General features: G+C 32.2%; 1 protein-coding gene across 1 annotated transcript in view; it reads left to right on the top strand.

The window, feature by feature from the left end:
* The window catches only part of LOC129231756 (aconitate hydratase, mitochondrial-like), a 102,474-nt gene that overhangs the window by 76,381 nt on the left and 10,957 nt on the right, over positions 1-15,136 (top strand). Inside the window, 1 exon segment of the mRNA XM_054866125.1 lies at positions 14,089-14,210. Coding sequence (XP_054722100.1) covers positions 14,089-14,210 — 122 coding nt within the window.

Raw genomic sequence — 15,136 nt, forward strand, 5'->3', positions numbered from 1 at the left:
CAATGCAAAACTAATATAGGGTCTCAGCCTATGCGATCATTTGGTGATATATTGCTGGATTGGAGACAAACTTGGAAACAAATGTAAGATGGCGAAACCGTTTTTGTGTCATTTTGTCAGATTCCCTTTGAAATGATGGTAATTTTTAATTTTTCGATATTTGTAATATGAATCACAGTAATGCAGTCTTTTCTGTATCACTTCGGTGAAGTTACATGTTTGGGGCCCTTCGAAATACGTTTTGGAGCCCTATTTCTCTATCACGGAAGTTGCAAAACATTTATCATAAGCATTTTTGTAACTCTTATGGTGCCCCTATAGTTAAGGGGCCTCTCGCGCAATTGCAACATTTGCCATCCGCCACTGCACGTCAAAACAAACTCAGGTGCAAGTTTTAAAAGGGTTTTTCTGCTCAATATTTATGATTATTTTAAACTTTATTTTTTAAGATTATTTTTTGTACTTCCAAGAACACTTGTGTACCCACCTTCCCTTCCTTCCATTTCTGAAATTAAACTCTAGTTGTACTTCCGAGTTCTTTAAAACTAATACCATTCATAAAATTAGAATTTTCTTTTTTCAAACTTTTTCTATTGTTTAGGAAAAATGTCGAACATTAATGTTAAGAAATTGATTAAAGACGTTTTGAATAGTGACATAATTTGGAAATCAAAGAGACTTCTGAATTTTTTCTTCGGAAGTGTAAGTTTAGAAACCCTTCCGACGCGTTGGTGGTAGCGGTTCTGTACTAACAAAATGTACTCAAAGTTGCGTGTGTAGGGCGGTTGTTTAATGTTGCGAGTTACTCCAAAATCAGAGAGTGACCCCCCCCCCCCTCCCTCGTAGTTTCAAGCATTTCTTAAATATTTAGCAATTATTTATTTTGCTCAAGAAATGTCATTTTGCGTTGTATTTCTCATACTTGTTTCACCTATATTTCGTAATGCGCTACCTTTTTTGCATCATTTATAGCAATCGATTTTTTTTTCTATTGTAAATAACTATTTTAATGTATTTTTATAAAATCATTAAATAAATTATTTTTGCTTTCATCATATTTTTAATAGTATGTTATCGGAAAGTTTCAAGGATTTTCTATAATGCAATTTTTTAAATTTCAGAAAATTATTGTTGAATTGAAAAATTTAATTAGAACCTTTTTATAGGGCTTCATAAAAGATTAAACAATCAAATTGTTCAATATTATGTGTGCAAACATCAGATCAAGTAGTATATGTATTCAGTTATTATTAACTTGTGTAAATATCGAGTTTGTTTACTGTAGCTGTGTGTTAAAAACCTCGTTTTTTCCATGGCTATTTTGTTTCATCAAAAAAGTTGTCACTGTTATAGCTTTTATGAAAAATTGCAAACTTTTCAATTCATAAATTTTATATAAGTATAAAAATATTCCTTTTATAATTTAATATTGTAATTTATCTGTTACCCTTTTTGTTTAATTTGATGACAAAAATATGTCTACGTGCAATCTTTCCACTTTAATTGCGTAATTTGTTGATGATTTCATATTTTTATTCTCAATTAAATAATTTATTTTTTTGAATGATTAATCAACATAATTTAAATTTTTTAACTATGTATAGTGTACCTAAATTCATACATTATTATGTTATAACTGAAATCTTAGTTGTGTTTTCAATTCAAAAAAGGAAATCAATTGGTTATCTTTCTTTCTTTTCTTTTCTTTTTTTTTTTTGGCTGTTCTTTTCTTTCTCTTTCATCATACAGCAGTCAAAAAAGGAGAACATAACTACACCCTATACGGATTGTACGTAGTACGATCCAAAAGTTCGGGGACAAGATGTGTAAAACCTTACTCAGAATAGTTCACATTACCGAAGCACATCCACCTTCAAAGGGTCACCTTGAGGGACTATGTACTTTTGTCAATGTTCATATAACTTTTGGAAACACTCCTGGAAGCCATTTTTGGCAACCTTCTGTGATGCAGCTTTATCTTCTGCTGACGGAAGAAAGCGGCGTCCATGCAAATGTTTTTTTTTTTTGCTGGGAACTGGTAAAAGTCACACGGAGCTAAGTCCGACGAAAGGTCATGTTATTTGTTAGTCATATCATAGTATTTACCAATCGAACCGTGAATCCCCAACATGAAAGTCGCCTTCTTCCCCACGATGAACTTAAAGCAGCAGCACAAGAGGCCTTACAGGAGGTTGTGAAAAATGGCTGCCAGGAGTGCTTCTAAAAGCTATACGAACATTGGCAGAAGTGCATAGTCATTCAAGGTGACCATTTTGTAGATAGATGTGCTTCGGTAATGTGAACTATTCAGGGTAAGGTTTTAAACAGCTTGTCCTCGAACTTTTAGATCATACAACGTACATATGAGTTTTCAACTTACTATTTCATAATGTTTTTGAGAGACACAAGTTTATGCGCATGAAGATATCACAAGAGAATTTGCTATAATTAACTGAGGATTTGTTCAAAATGGATATTACAGTCATCTAGATGTTCTTAAGTACATATACAGGTATAGATGTGCCGAAAAAACTTGCGAAGTTCAAATTGGGTGATCGTAAAATAGAAATTTAGGTCAAAATCTGATTTTTTTTTGTGATTACAATTCCCTATTCGTAGAAAGGAAGTAAAGTGAAATGAATAAATGATCCTTAAAATTCCTGACAATCTTCGCAATTTATTTCTGTTAGATTTTTATTTTTTTTTGCCAACGGCATCGGCAATAGGCTATTTGGAGAAAAAACTATCGGCCATCAGCCAGCTTTGAACAATTGGCCAATAATCGGCATCTGCCAAAAAATGCCATTTGTCGAGTCCTAATGGAAAACAGATGTAAATTGTGCTTTTGTGCTTTAGTGTCCCTGGTAATCATACATCATATTAAGGTACTCATGTCTCCATCATTCTGTCCCAGATCATTTTCTTATGGTTCTATGAAAATCATCTAAGCAGGATTATTTTCTTATTTTAAGTTTTTACTTCATTGATACAGTAATATCTATTATTTTGTACTTATAATAAAGGCACATCCTCCCTACTAACTTTATGTTTCGTTCTGTTTCTTTAATCATTATCTATTCTTAACTAATCCAAAAAAGTAATTGTTCCTTAGCAATTGGTCAAGCAGTGTAGCTCGTGCAAATAATGAGAAAGAGTGAAATTTAAAAGTTTTGAGTTTTGCTAGCTAAACCAGGGTTGAAATTCCTGGAAATGTCAGGGAAATCCTTCTCAATTTTTGCATCTGATGGGTGAAACTGTTAGGTAAAAATTCAAAAGTGCGGTAAATGTTGCATTCCAGATAAGCAAATTTTCCTGAGAGTTGAGGAGAAGAAAATTCAAGCTTATTTTTAAGTACTAATTGTAATAAGGCTGTTAAAAATAAAATCCATACGAAAATTATAAAGCTCTGATTTATATCATTATAATTTACTTTGCTTCTTTTGAAAAAAAAATCAAGCATGCTTAGCTGGAAATTATTAGTTTTTCCGCAAAGTATGCGTGGACTTACTTTTATTTTAATTGCCTTCATTCTATTTTTTTTCTTTCTTTTTCATGAAATGAATAATCATAAAAATTTAAAGTCTCAAAATTTTAGCTTTTATAGTTTAGAATTTGTTCTTTAGGAAACATGCCAACTTTGAAATTGACTTCGCCAAAAATTGCTTAATATGTTTGCAGGGGGGGGGGGGGGTACAGAAAAATCCTTTGGAAAATTGAATATGCCTCCCTCCCCCCCATACACTGTTTTATAACAAAACTTAAATCAGGGGTCTGTCCAGGATTTTTCACAGGGTCCGTTTTTTGTGAAAAATCAAATAATTTTGTAAAAAATCAAAAAATTTCGCAAAAAAAAAAAAGAAAATTTTTTTGTTCAAACGAAATTTTAGAATTTAGAGATGGCACAAACTGCATCAATTAAACTTAAAGTTGAGTGTTTTCCTCTTCTACGTCGAGAAAATCATTCTGGATTTTTTTTCTGATATTTGGCGGGGGGGGGGGGGGGGGGTTCGCTCTTTCAAGTATCAATATTTATCTACCATTCTGCATTATGTTAAATTATACTAGATATATTTCTGTACAGTACTTAAAATAATTGTATAACAAAAATATAAATAAATAAAATACAGAATAGGGTTCAGCATTCAACTTTTTGATCCAAGACACTCTTAAAAAGCACAGAATTTCATTTAAAACTTATAAATTCCGTGATTTTAACAAAAATAAAAAGATATATCAATTGTTTACCTCTTAACAAAGCGTAATAATCATTAAAAATTCGAAAAATCGGTTTCCCATAGCGGATGCAAAGAGATCGCAAATCTCAAAGTGAAGGCATCAACAGTATAAAAACGGCTTGTAAAAGAAATATTTTTGATAAAATTATTTTAAAATTGCATTTTAGAGTCCTATGATAAACATATCATTAATATCTGTGGACACAGTTGACCCAAAAAATAAAATAAAATCAACCATCTATTTAGCATTTTAATTTTTGACTCATAACAGAAAATGGAATTTTGCTTTAAAAATTTGAAATGAGAGTTCTAACAGAAATAAAGAGACTTTTCATTTATTTGAATCCTAATAAAGCGAAGTTAGCTTGAAAAAAGAACAAAATATGATTCTCATAACGGATGTTAAAAGATTGCATTTTTCAAAATGTAGACATCTAAAGAAAAAAAAAACTGTAATTAAAAGTTTATTTAAAGTCATTTATTTAATCATCCTTTTCAGCATCGAAAGATCAAAACCCATATAATTTTCTCCCAAAATAACAATTAAACATCGCACCGCACCCGTAAAAACGCAAATATTGACAAGCTGGCAAAATGATGAGAATATTTTCTAATCAAGTCATTATAAAGGTTCAACGCCAGACGCTAAGTGGTCATAATTTTGAAGTTGGTAACACTGTCTGAAGCGATCATATTTTTTCCTCACCCTTACGATCATATTTTTTCCTCACCCTTACGATCCTTTTGCAGTTCTAAGTTCATTTCGCAGATATATATTATTATTGTTTATTAAATCATGAGCAGAGAAAAGTGCTTACCAATGCCTTTTCAGAAAAGTTTACGAAAACACCGCTGCTAATTAGCTGTGATAAAACAAACAACCATTATATTTATTTGGCAGTAGCAATTATTTATCGCTTGCAGGAGCATCCCAAGAGTGCCGATTTTTTTTTTTTTTTTCAAAATTAGCCGATTTTGTATAAGCTGATCCCTCTAATTTGACTTAAAAAAAGGTTCCAAAATTTATCGGTTTATACACAGAAATATGCGTTATTTTGCTTTCAGATTTGCTGTTTCAATAAACAATTTGACAGATCCGATCTTGTTTATCAGAATTTTGTGAAGGGTCCGTTTTGTTTAATCGGGATTTTGTGAAAGGTCCGTTTTGGTTGATCGGATTTTTGTGAAGGGTCCGTTAACGGACCCCAAATATCCTCTGGCCAGACCCCTGTAAATGTTTTTTTCTTTTGTTTTTTAAATCCCTTCAGCCCAATGAATCCACTTAAAATACATAAATATTATGCACTAATTTACTTTGAATGTGGACGTAAAATATATTTAATGTTTCAAGCCAATTTAATACTAAACTCAAATAATGTTACCGAGATGCTGATGCTATACAATAGGCGATTCTAATTAGAAAAAGTTGTAATGATTATAAAACGAGGATAAGGTTCTTTAAAAAATCCCACACCTCATTTGAGTTTTTATAAATCAATTTCTTTTTTCCTACAAAATATTATATGATTAAGAAAATCATAGATTCATAACATTTGTTTTATTGAAGAATTCAAAAAATCTATTTCTGAGTGAGTTTCAAAGCAGTTGCTGATTTGTTTTCAAAACCATAATACAATTGAGATTACATATCGATACCACATGCCGTTTCCATCGATATCATGGTTCTACCAAGAAATTACCATATGGTTTCTTTCATTTTGCATTTTTTATAAGATGAGAAAGAAATTCATTTTTTGCAAATAGTTTCCTGGATCGAAATGACTCTTGTAGGCACGCCCATACATTTCTTTAAAAATGTTAATAATTCATTCTATCGAAGAAGAATTAATGGACAAACATTCGACACTAGTGAGTTAAATGTATTCTGACACTCTGGCTTTCGACTCCAATACTACTTCTTTAGCAAACAATTTTTTTTCCTTCAAAACGTGCTTTGTGTGTGTTTTTAACTAACTATAAAAAAAATAATAAATAATGAAAAATGTCTATAAAGAAGTCAATTAATTAAATCGCTGATTTTGAAAAGGGCGTAAGTCACCATTTTTGACAAATCGAGATAATAATGGGAAACGGTACTGTGAACGTAAATCTACTAAATGAGATTAAAAACGGCATAAGTTTGTATGAAAAGTGATTGAGAAAAATGGAGGGGAAATTTGCGATGAGTTTGAAAAGGGCGTTAGTCATTAATGTTACGTCCTTTTCAAACTCATTGACAAATTCTAATAGATGTCGCTGGTTGTGCAAGGTGATATTTTTTGTTTCTCTTGTATTACAGTGTTTTATGAACTGTAGTGGGTAATCTTCCGTCACTATTTCGCGATATTGCATCATTATTTTACCAATATTACGTTGTCATTATCTACGTTGTTTTGGTTTAGGTATTTTTTTTAAACATTAATGATGGACAAAGTAAATGAAAAAAAAAAAAAAAAAAAAAAACATAAAAAGGGAGTCAGAAACATGCCTTGATTCATTTTTTTTCAGAGAAACGTGACGGTGTCCTTGTTAATATGTACTCTAATCAAAGACAATACAAGATGTCTATTTTCAATCCCTCGTTAATCACCATGAAGTCGAAAAACATCATCCCAGAAAAGAGAACCACGAGTGAGGCAGTCCACTTTCAGCTATCATGTCATGCAGGGCTCCCAAAAAGTATCTGTTTGACAAAAGGTTTTTCTCAGTCTTCACAGCGTCTCCGAAAAGAAGCTAAGGCGTTTACAGGGATTGTTAAGAGGAGGAGACACTCCAAAAGAACTGCGCGCTCAAGCTCCTCGACCAAATTTTTAAGATTTTCGCCATTGAAATCCACCGAATAGTGGAGTATATTAAATCATTTCCCACAAAAATGTACCACTATTCCAGCAGAGAAAACATCTACGTCCCTGACGAATATCATGCATTGATTCTGGCTACCTGAAAGGATTCCTTCACTGTCAAAGTGCTACGCCCCAAAGAAGTCAAAGATTTCAGTCAATGGTGGCCAGAGTTTTATAAGAAATCCTGCGTCCCTTTGAAAAAGACCCGCCTGGGGCAGAAGAGAAATTATCACGATTTATTCTCCGGGGGGTCAGTTCCAACAAGATGTACGTGTTTGTTTCTTCAACGCCTAGGATCCTTATTGCTTTTGACCGGATTGACGATCTTAACTACAACAGTTACAAACTCCTGAAAGTCAAGAACATCCCCGATCTACCAACTACGCCAGCATACACTCACTGATCAGGTGCCCATCAAAGAAAAGAAGTTGACTAACATGAGAAAGCTTCTCTTTCACATTCCCGAATAACACCATGGATTCTATAAAATGATCCTCTCTTGGGAAAAATACCACTTCTAACCAGGCCAACCAATTTGTAAAATTTATACAATTAAAAATATCTTTAAAATAAGTGCAAATAAAATATTTTTTTACTGCCAAAAACAGATTGATTTTGAAAAGGGCGTAAGTCATCTAATTTGTAAATTCGATATTTGATCCAAATTAAATCGGAAATTAACCAAAACTTCACTGAACATATGCTAAAGCAATGCCTTTGAAACGACTGCTATAGATTTATAATAACTAATTTGTAACTTGAGATAAACGGTTTTATCAAGTTTTCTCAAAATCAATTACTGGTGACTTACGCCCTTGTACGGTGACTTACGTTTTGTAGGTTTTTTTTCCCAAAACAATTGACTTGATATGTTTTTTTAAAACCATTTAATTAAAAAAGTAGCATCTTTTTAAAATATATCTTTAGTTAAACAACTTTACATAACTTAAAACGTTTAAAATACTGCATTTTATACAAACATACAATGGATTTCAAGTGGAGGAAAGGAAACCATTATCATTGGTAACGTAAATCAGGGAAATTTGGTGAACTTAATCTGGGAAATCAGGGAAAAGTCAGGGAACTTTTTTTCACAGTTCCTGTCGTCACCCTGTGAAAAAAGCAACAATGAAATTCCCATTAAAACTTACTTTTTTCTAATGCCTTACACGGCCTGGAAACTAAAAATATATCTCATACAGCAGAGTGTAAATGACAAATTAATTTCTTACCTTCATAAAGTCGAAAGAACTATTAAGTCAAGTATCAAGGATATTGTCAAACATCTATTATTCAGTACTTTAAAATTTCAAATCAACTAGTTATCCCTTTATCACAATGCTGATAATTTTTACACATGTTTGTTACAGTTGGAGAATAGTGGCGATGTCGATGTTTTGGAAACATCCATCGTGGTTTTTGTTCAAACATTGGTGTTTTAATTTGGAACATGTTTGTTTTTTTAAAAAGATGTCACATCACTTGTTGAAAGTGTAGTATTCAAAAATTTAAAAGAAAAGTCTTGTAGCATTATGGACTGATGGAATGCTGTTATTTATGCTGCAAGGAGGGAGGAAGACTTAAACCAAATGAGATTTCTAGCAATATGCTCAGTTATGCTGGAACACATATGCCCTAGCACATATCATCTTACAATAGGAAAAAGTTGCACTATAAGAAAAAGCATAAAAAAAGGTGCTAACAAAAAGTTTTAAGCAAAATAAAATGTTTGCATTGAAAGGGAAAGAAACTTTTGCACCACACAATTGCAGGGATTTAAAAATAAAGGATTAATTGAAAATATCTGGTCTTTCAAAGCATTTGTAATTAAATTTTAAGTTTGTCTTAACTTAACCCAAATTTTGATAACAATTATTGATAATGTTTTAAAGCATTTTTTGGTTAATGAAGTAGGTTATTTACAGTAAAAATTATATTGTATCGATATTAAATAACGTAAGTTGACATTCATTCTGACTGCACGACCTGGAAATGTCGGAGAATTTGATTCTTGAACTTCTGTGGCAACCCTGTAAACAAACCTTTAACTTTTTTTTCTAAGGAATTTAAGTTATTGGATCTTTGGCGCTTTGCAGAAAACTTAGTTTGGAGTATTTTTTCAACAGCTTCCCTACTAGACAAACGTTAAAAAATAGACAATCCATTTGTGCAGAAAAAACCATTTGGGGGAGAAATGAGTTTAAATTAATGTATCTGTTAATTAGCTTTTGTATTCCCCCATACATTTTTATTGATAACAATAGAACTTGGCAATAGCTACTGAACAAAAAAATAATTTAAAAAATCGGTTGACAAACAGGAGAAAATGGTGCTGAAAGAATTCTCTTCATACATTAATACATAAAGATAGCTCACGTATTGATGTATGTATTGAGTACAATTGAGGTTTTAAAAAATATATCTATTAAGACTGTAGATTATCTTGAACTGCCCAAATCAGTGTCGCAGATTGTAAAAAAATTTCTGCTAACCGGGGTTATGACCAAAACTAATGTTCTTTGACTTAGAAAAAATTAATCATTTGCTTACTTTGCTCAAAAGAATGGGTGCCATCAATTTTTTTTTTTTTTTTGGGGGGGGGGGGGAGTTTTTTTCCAGAAGTTTTGTTTTGCTTTGGAACATGAAATTTTTCATTTTCGGAAGGAAAAAATATACTTATTCAACAAGAAATAGATGCTTAAATAATACTTTTTTCACGTACTCTTTTCAAAATTTAATGACCGTGTCTCTTTTTCAATAAAGGGAACTTTAGAGACGGGATGGAGTTGGAGTCTGTTTAGAAGCTGGATCAGACGATTTGCTTTCTTTTTCATTTATTATAAATTTTCTGGAAGTAGCCCAATTCTGTATGATGAATACATGTGACAGTTATAAGAGGGAGGGAGATAAAAAATGACTAAAATAAAAAGTTCCCCCTCTCCTTTATTTTTTGTAATAGTTCTGACCACTATGTTCTAGTCTTTCATTGATTCATTTGCACCTTGACCTTCATTAAGGACTAGTTTTGAAGTTTGGGAATAACATGTTTTTAATCCCTATAAATCGACAATTGCTATATTTTCTTCAAAAACTAGCTTAAGTTTATGTAGAATTTTTCATTTGACTTTACTATCATCATCTTTACCATTTTTAAACCAATTGTTTCAATTTATAATTAGATAATTTTTATTAACTTTCAGTGATGTTGGTTTTCGCTGATAGAAGCGGAACAGTCTGTTCTTATGTTCTTAAGGTGTTTTAATTATTTTTCGTAAATTATTTTTACTTTCTTCTATATCAGATATGTATAGAAGGATATTTGATTCGTTAAAATACTCAAGTTCTGATTTTCGATGTGTGCTGAATAGCTGAATCCCCAGTGGCAGAAAGTTTTGCAGCTGTCTGCGACAAGCTTTTGGAACTTCATAATCTGTCTGCAAAATTTCAAGCGTGGTCTCAATAAAAAAAATAATAAATGTTTTCTTTAAATAATTATTTTTGAAATGAGGGAGGAGATGCCCCTCCCAAAGACGATGGCGCACTTCTCTAAATTGTAAAACAAAAATTTCAAAGTGAGTGTTTTTGTGATATTTTTTCTTTTTTCTGTTAATAATATTTATTTTCGTTTTGAAACAAAAAAATAAAATTCAAGCAGTGGTTGAGCATTTAACTCTTGAAACTCTTAAAACTCTTCAAAATTTCGTTTAAAACTTCTAAATTTTGTGATTTCAATAAAAATATAAAAGGAGAATTTTGATACCATTGATGAATGATATCACCTGTTAACTGTAATACTTCTTGCAGAGTTAGTGAAAGAACTAACATTTCATCTACTTTCTGTGAATAACTGATGAAGAGACTTCTTTAAAAAATAACTAAAATTTATTAACACGTGAAAAAAGGTAAATATAATTGTATAAACGTAACTGAAGCCAAAGGTAAAAAAAGATTAATTAAATATGACTAGCAAGTTAGTTAAGCTCATCCTAATACGGCTCGCTAATCTATTACTACAATCAGCCAAGCACAGTCGGCAATCCGCCGAACAATACGAGCTCTACCCTAGCTACCTTTTACAGGACAGACATCACCGAACGAGTCTTAAAAAAGAGAGAGCGAATCTCAGCTCCGATCGCTATTAAATAGTCTGTCCTCATCATTATTCACATCAATGCCCTCACATCCACGCAACCAATGAGGATGCACAAAGTGGCAGAGACGCCTCCCTGCTAAGCCAATGGCGGGAGTCTGCTACGTCACACGTCCGATCCGATCACTCACTTCCGATTCACTCGGATCGTTGGTCCGAACAAGCATCGGTTGATTATCGTGAAGTTCAGTTACCTGGGCAAAAGTAAGTGTAGAGATATTTGTAGAAATTCTATTTCTAACAAATTTATTTGTTTACCTCTTAAAGCGTACTAAACGTCAAAAATTCGAACAATTCGGTTTTCAAAGCGGATGCAAAGTGATCGCAATTCCCAAAATGAAGGTTCCAAGAGTATAAAAACGGCTCATAAAAGAATTAACTTTTTAAAAATTGTTTTAGAATTGCACTTTAGAAGCCTCTGATAAACCGATAATTAATATCTATAGACACACTTGCAGCAAAACTAAAATTAAACCATCTATTCAGCATTAAGTTTTTGACTCATAAATAAAAACAACTTCATTTCAAAATCTTCAAATGATGGTTTTAATAGACTTTTCATTTATTTGCCTCCATATAAAGCGAAGTTAGATTGAAAAAAAAAAGAGAAAAATTCTCATCGGATGCAGTCAGATTGCATTTTTCAAAATGAAAGCACTAAAAGTATAAAAACGGTAAATAAAAAAGTTTATTAAAGTAAAATAATTTTAGAATTACCATTTAACAAGTCTGCATATTGAATTTTATTAATTTCACTGACATGTTGACCGAAAATTCGGAGTCGTGAAAAAAAAAGGGGGATGAGTAAAGTTTAACACTAGGCACTAAATGGCGATAATTTTAAAGCTGGTAACTGTATTTAAAGCGATCGCATTTCAATGCGCTAATAAATGGTTTTTTTTTTTTTTTTTTTGAGTCATTAGCTAGAAGAAAAAGTTCTTATGCTGCATTTTTAGAAACTTTATAACAACACCACCGCTAACAATATGATAAAACAAACAAGCAAGTAAAATTATTCACAATATTAGTTATTTATCGCTTGCATCACAGAAATGTGCCGACTTTTTTTTTTTTACACAGAAAAATGAGTTATTTTGATTTCAGATTTGCTTTTTCAGTCAACAATTTGAAAAAGATTGTTTTGTTTTGGTTTCTAAGTTTTTGTTTTGGTTTCTAAGTGCGGCAGGCAGGCTGGCAGGCGAACAAGAACAATCACATCATTCTCTCCTTGCGTCAGCAGTTCATTATGTCTGATAGTTGCAGACAGCTTTTTTTTTTCACTGTGGACAACTTTTGTTTTTTAGCTCGGACAGAACTGTCCGCAATAGGGTTTCGTTGTCAGCGACATCGTCGCTTTGTCATGGTGTTTCTGCCACTGGGGCTGAATCCATTTTTGAGGATTTCCGAAAAATATCTGTCAGAAAGTATTTGTGTGATCCATCTTTTTTGGCTATGCAACTTCCATTTTGGAAAACTTCCAGGAGAGCGCCCCCACTGTAACACCAGAATAACGCCCTCTTTATCATCAAGAGTCACCTAAAACTGCGTTTCTGGAACTGCAGTTTTGAAAAATTTATAGGAGAGAGCCCCTTATTCCCCCCTCTCTCCTCAACACGATCAAAGACAATCCTAAAATTGCGGTTTTGGAGTATCAATTTCAAAAAAGTGCTGGAGGAATAACACCGAAATTTATCTTCCACTAACATTATCAAGATCTATCAAAACTGCGTTTTTAAAGCTACAAGTTTGAAAATCTAAGTGGAGCGCCCTCTTCCTTCCCCCACTCTCGTAAACATTATTAAAGATCGTCTTAAATTTGATTTTCAGGGCTTCATTTTCAAGAAAATTCTGTGAGAGCTTTGGAAAAATCTTTTACTTAACGTCACAGTTGGTGACAATTGCAATTTTAGAGATCAATTTCAGAAAATTGCCTGTCCCCGAACCATAGATAGCCTAAACTAGCGTTTTTAAGACTTTAATCATGAAAATTTTCCAGGGAAGAGCCCCCAAATCTCTTTTTCTCGAACATTACATAGTCTAAGACTGCATTTTTAGAATTGCAATTTTGAAAACTTATCGGAGGAGAGCCCCCGAACCTGTCCCCTCTCCCTAACTCAACTGTAGACTATCTACAATTGCGTTTTAAGTTTCAAAATTGAAAAATTGCCTGGAAGTGGCCACCAAGCCTTTTATCCCCCTAACATCACCAGAGATCGTCTAAAACTGGTTTTAAAACTACAATTTCGAAAATTTCCCGAAGGCCCTAGCTAAGTGGCTATTGTATTGCCATTTCAAGGTTCATATTGTATACATCTAGTAATGACTCCATCTCAAACCAGAACTTTCCCTGTAATTATTCATATGTTTGAAAAAAAAAATATACATAATGGTGTAGCAAAACTCAGGGGTCAATTTTGGGAAGGTGAGGCAGAATAATCCAACAATATTTCAGTTCATATGGTATTTGTTAGCGCTATCTGTGAATTTGACTGGAAAATAAACACTAAAACGTATGTTTAACCCAATTCGAAAGCGAAAAAAATGGGGGGGGGGGGGGGGGGATTTACACCATTGAGCTTGGGAGGGGGGGATAGGCACCCTTGACGGTTGGACATATTTGTAATATTTTTAAGAATGCTTCTCTTTGTTTTTTTATTTTTTTCTAAAAAAGTATTTCTGTGCTAGAAAAAGGAATGTACTCATTATGTTAATTACATATTTAAATTTGTTTATAAACACTTTTTCCTTTTTAACTTCAAACTGTTGATATTTTTTGAATTTCAATTTGTACTTCACATAGATTTGTCTTTTAACTATTTTCTGTTTCTCGAAATAAGGACTTTTTTTTTCTTTCACATAGAAACTAATCTCAAAAAGCAAGGTTTGTTGCCTTTAACTTTTCAAAATCCTAGTGACTACGACAAAATCCAACCTTCTGACAAAATATCACTATTAGGACTCAAGGATTTAGCTCCTGAAAAAGTAAGCATGATATATTTTTCTCCTCTAAATTAAAGATATTAAATAATTGCATGGTATTTTTGCATAATTAGCATTGATATTTGAGTATTATCAGCATTTTATTTAAATGCAGTTTTAGATATCAATATCTGTGTTTATTATTGTCTTTAGTTATGTCTAGCTCCTGTATATCTTGTAGCATTTTAAAGGAACAATCAATTTAAATTGAACTAAAAATAAGATAGCAAAACACAGTAAAATTGAAAATTTAATTTATAGTGATGTAGCGGGTACTCATCAGCAGTGAATACTCCATCTTCTGGTTGAAAAACACAAAATTATAATTTATTCTACAGACTAAAGAAGAATATATAAAAAATATTAATTTGAATACAGAATAGCACTGAGAAACACATCAACTGCTACACTGCAAACGAATAAACAAAAGCTTATATCTAACAATATAGCTGGGGTTTTATATATATATATATATATATATATATTATATATATATATATATATATATATATATATATACACACATAAAGGGCTAATCTCTGTCCGGATGTCTGGGGTAAACTTCAAAACTACTGGAGGGATTTTAACCATTTTCACCATTGATAGCTACATTATGGTGGAACAACTTAGCTATAATTTATTGCTAAAAAAGTTAGTTTAAGAACATCGTGATCGAAAACAGTAAATGTCATGTAATTTCCACATCAAATGATTACAGATTAAACTCATTGTTTCGAAAATTCGTTGCCTAACAACAGCAATATTAAAAGTAATCATAATGTAAATTTTGAATCAAGGCCTCTCTGGAGCAAGCATGACATTGCTTTCTTAGGAATTGCATCCTCATCTTTGTACATGAAGGGCTAATCTCTGTCCGGATTTCCGGGGTAAACTTCAAAACTACTGGACAGATTTTTAACCATTTTTCC

The sequence above is a fragment of the Uloborus diversus genome, chromosome 1 (assembly GCF_026930045.1).
Source record: "Uloborus diversus isolate 005 chromosome 1, Udiv.v.3.1, whole genome shotgun sequence".
Taxonomy (NCBI): Eukaryota; Metazoa; Arthropoda; class Arachnida; order Araneae; family Uloboridae; genus Uloborus; species Uloborus diversus.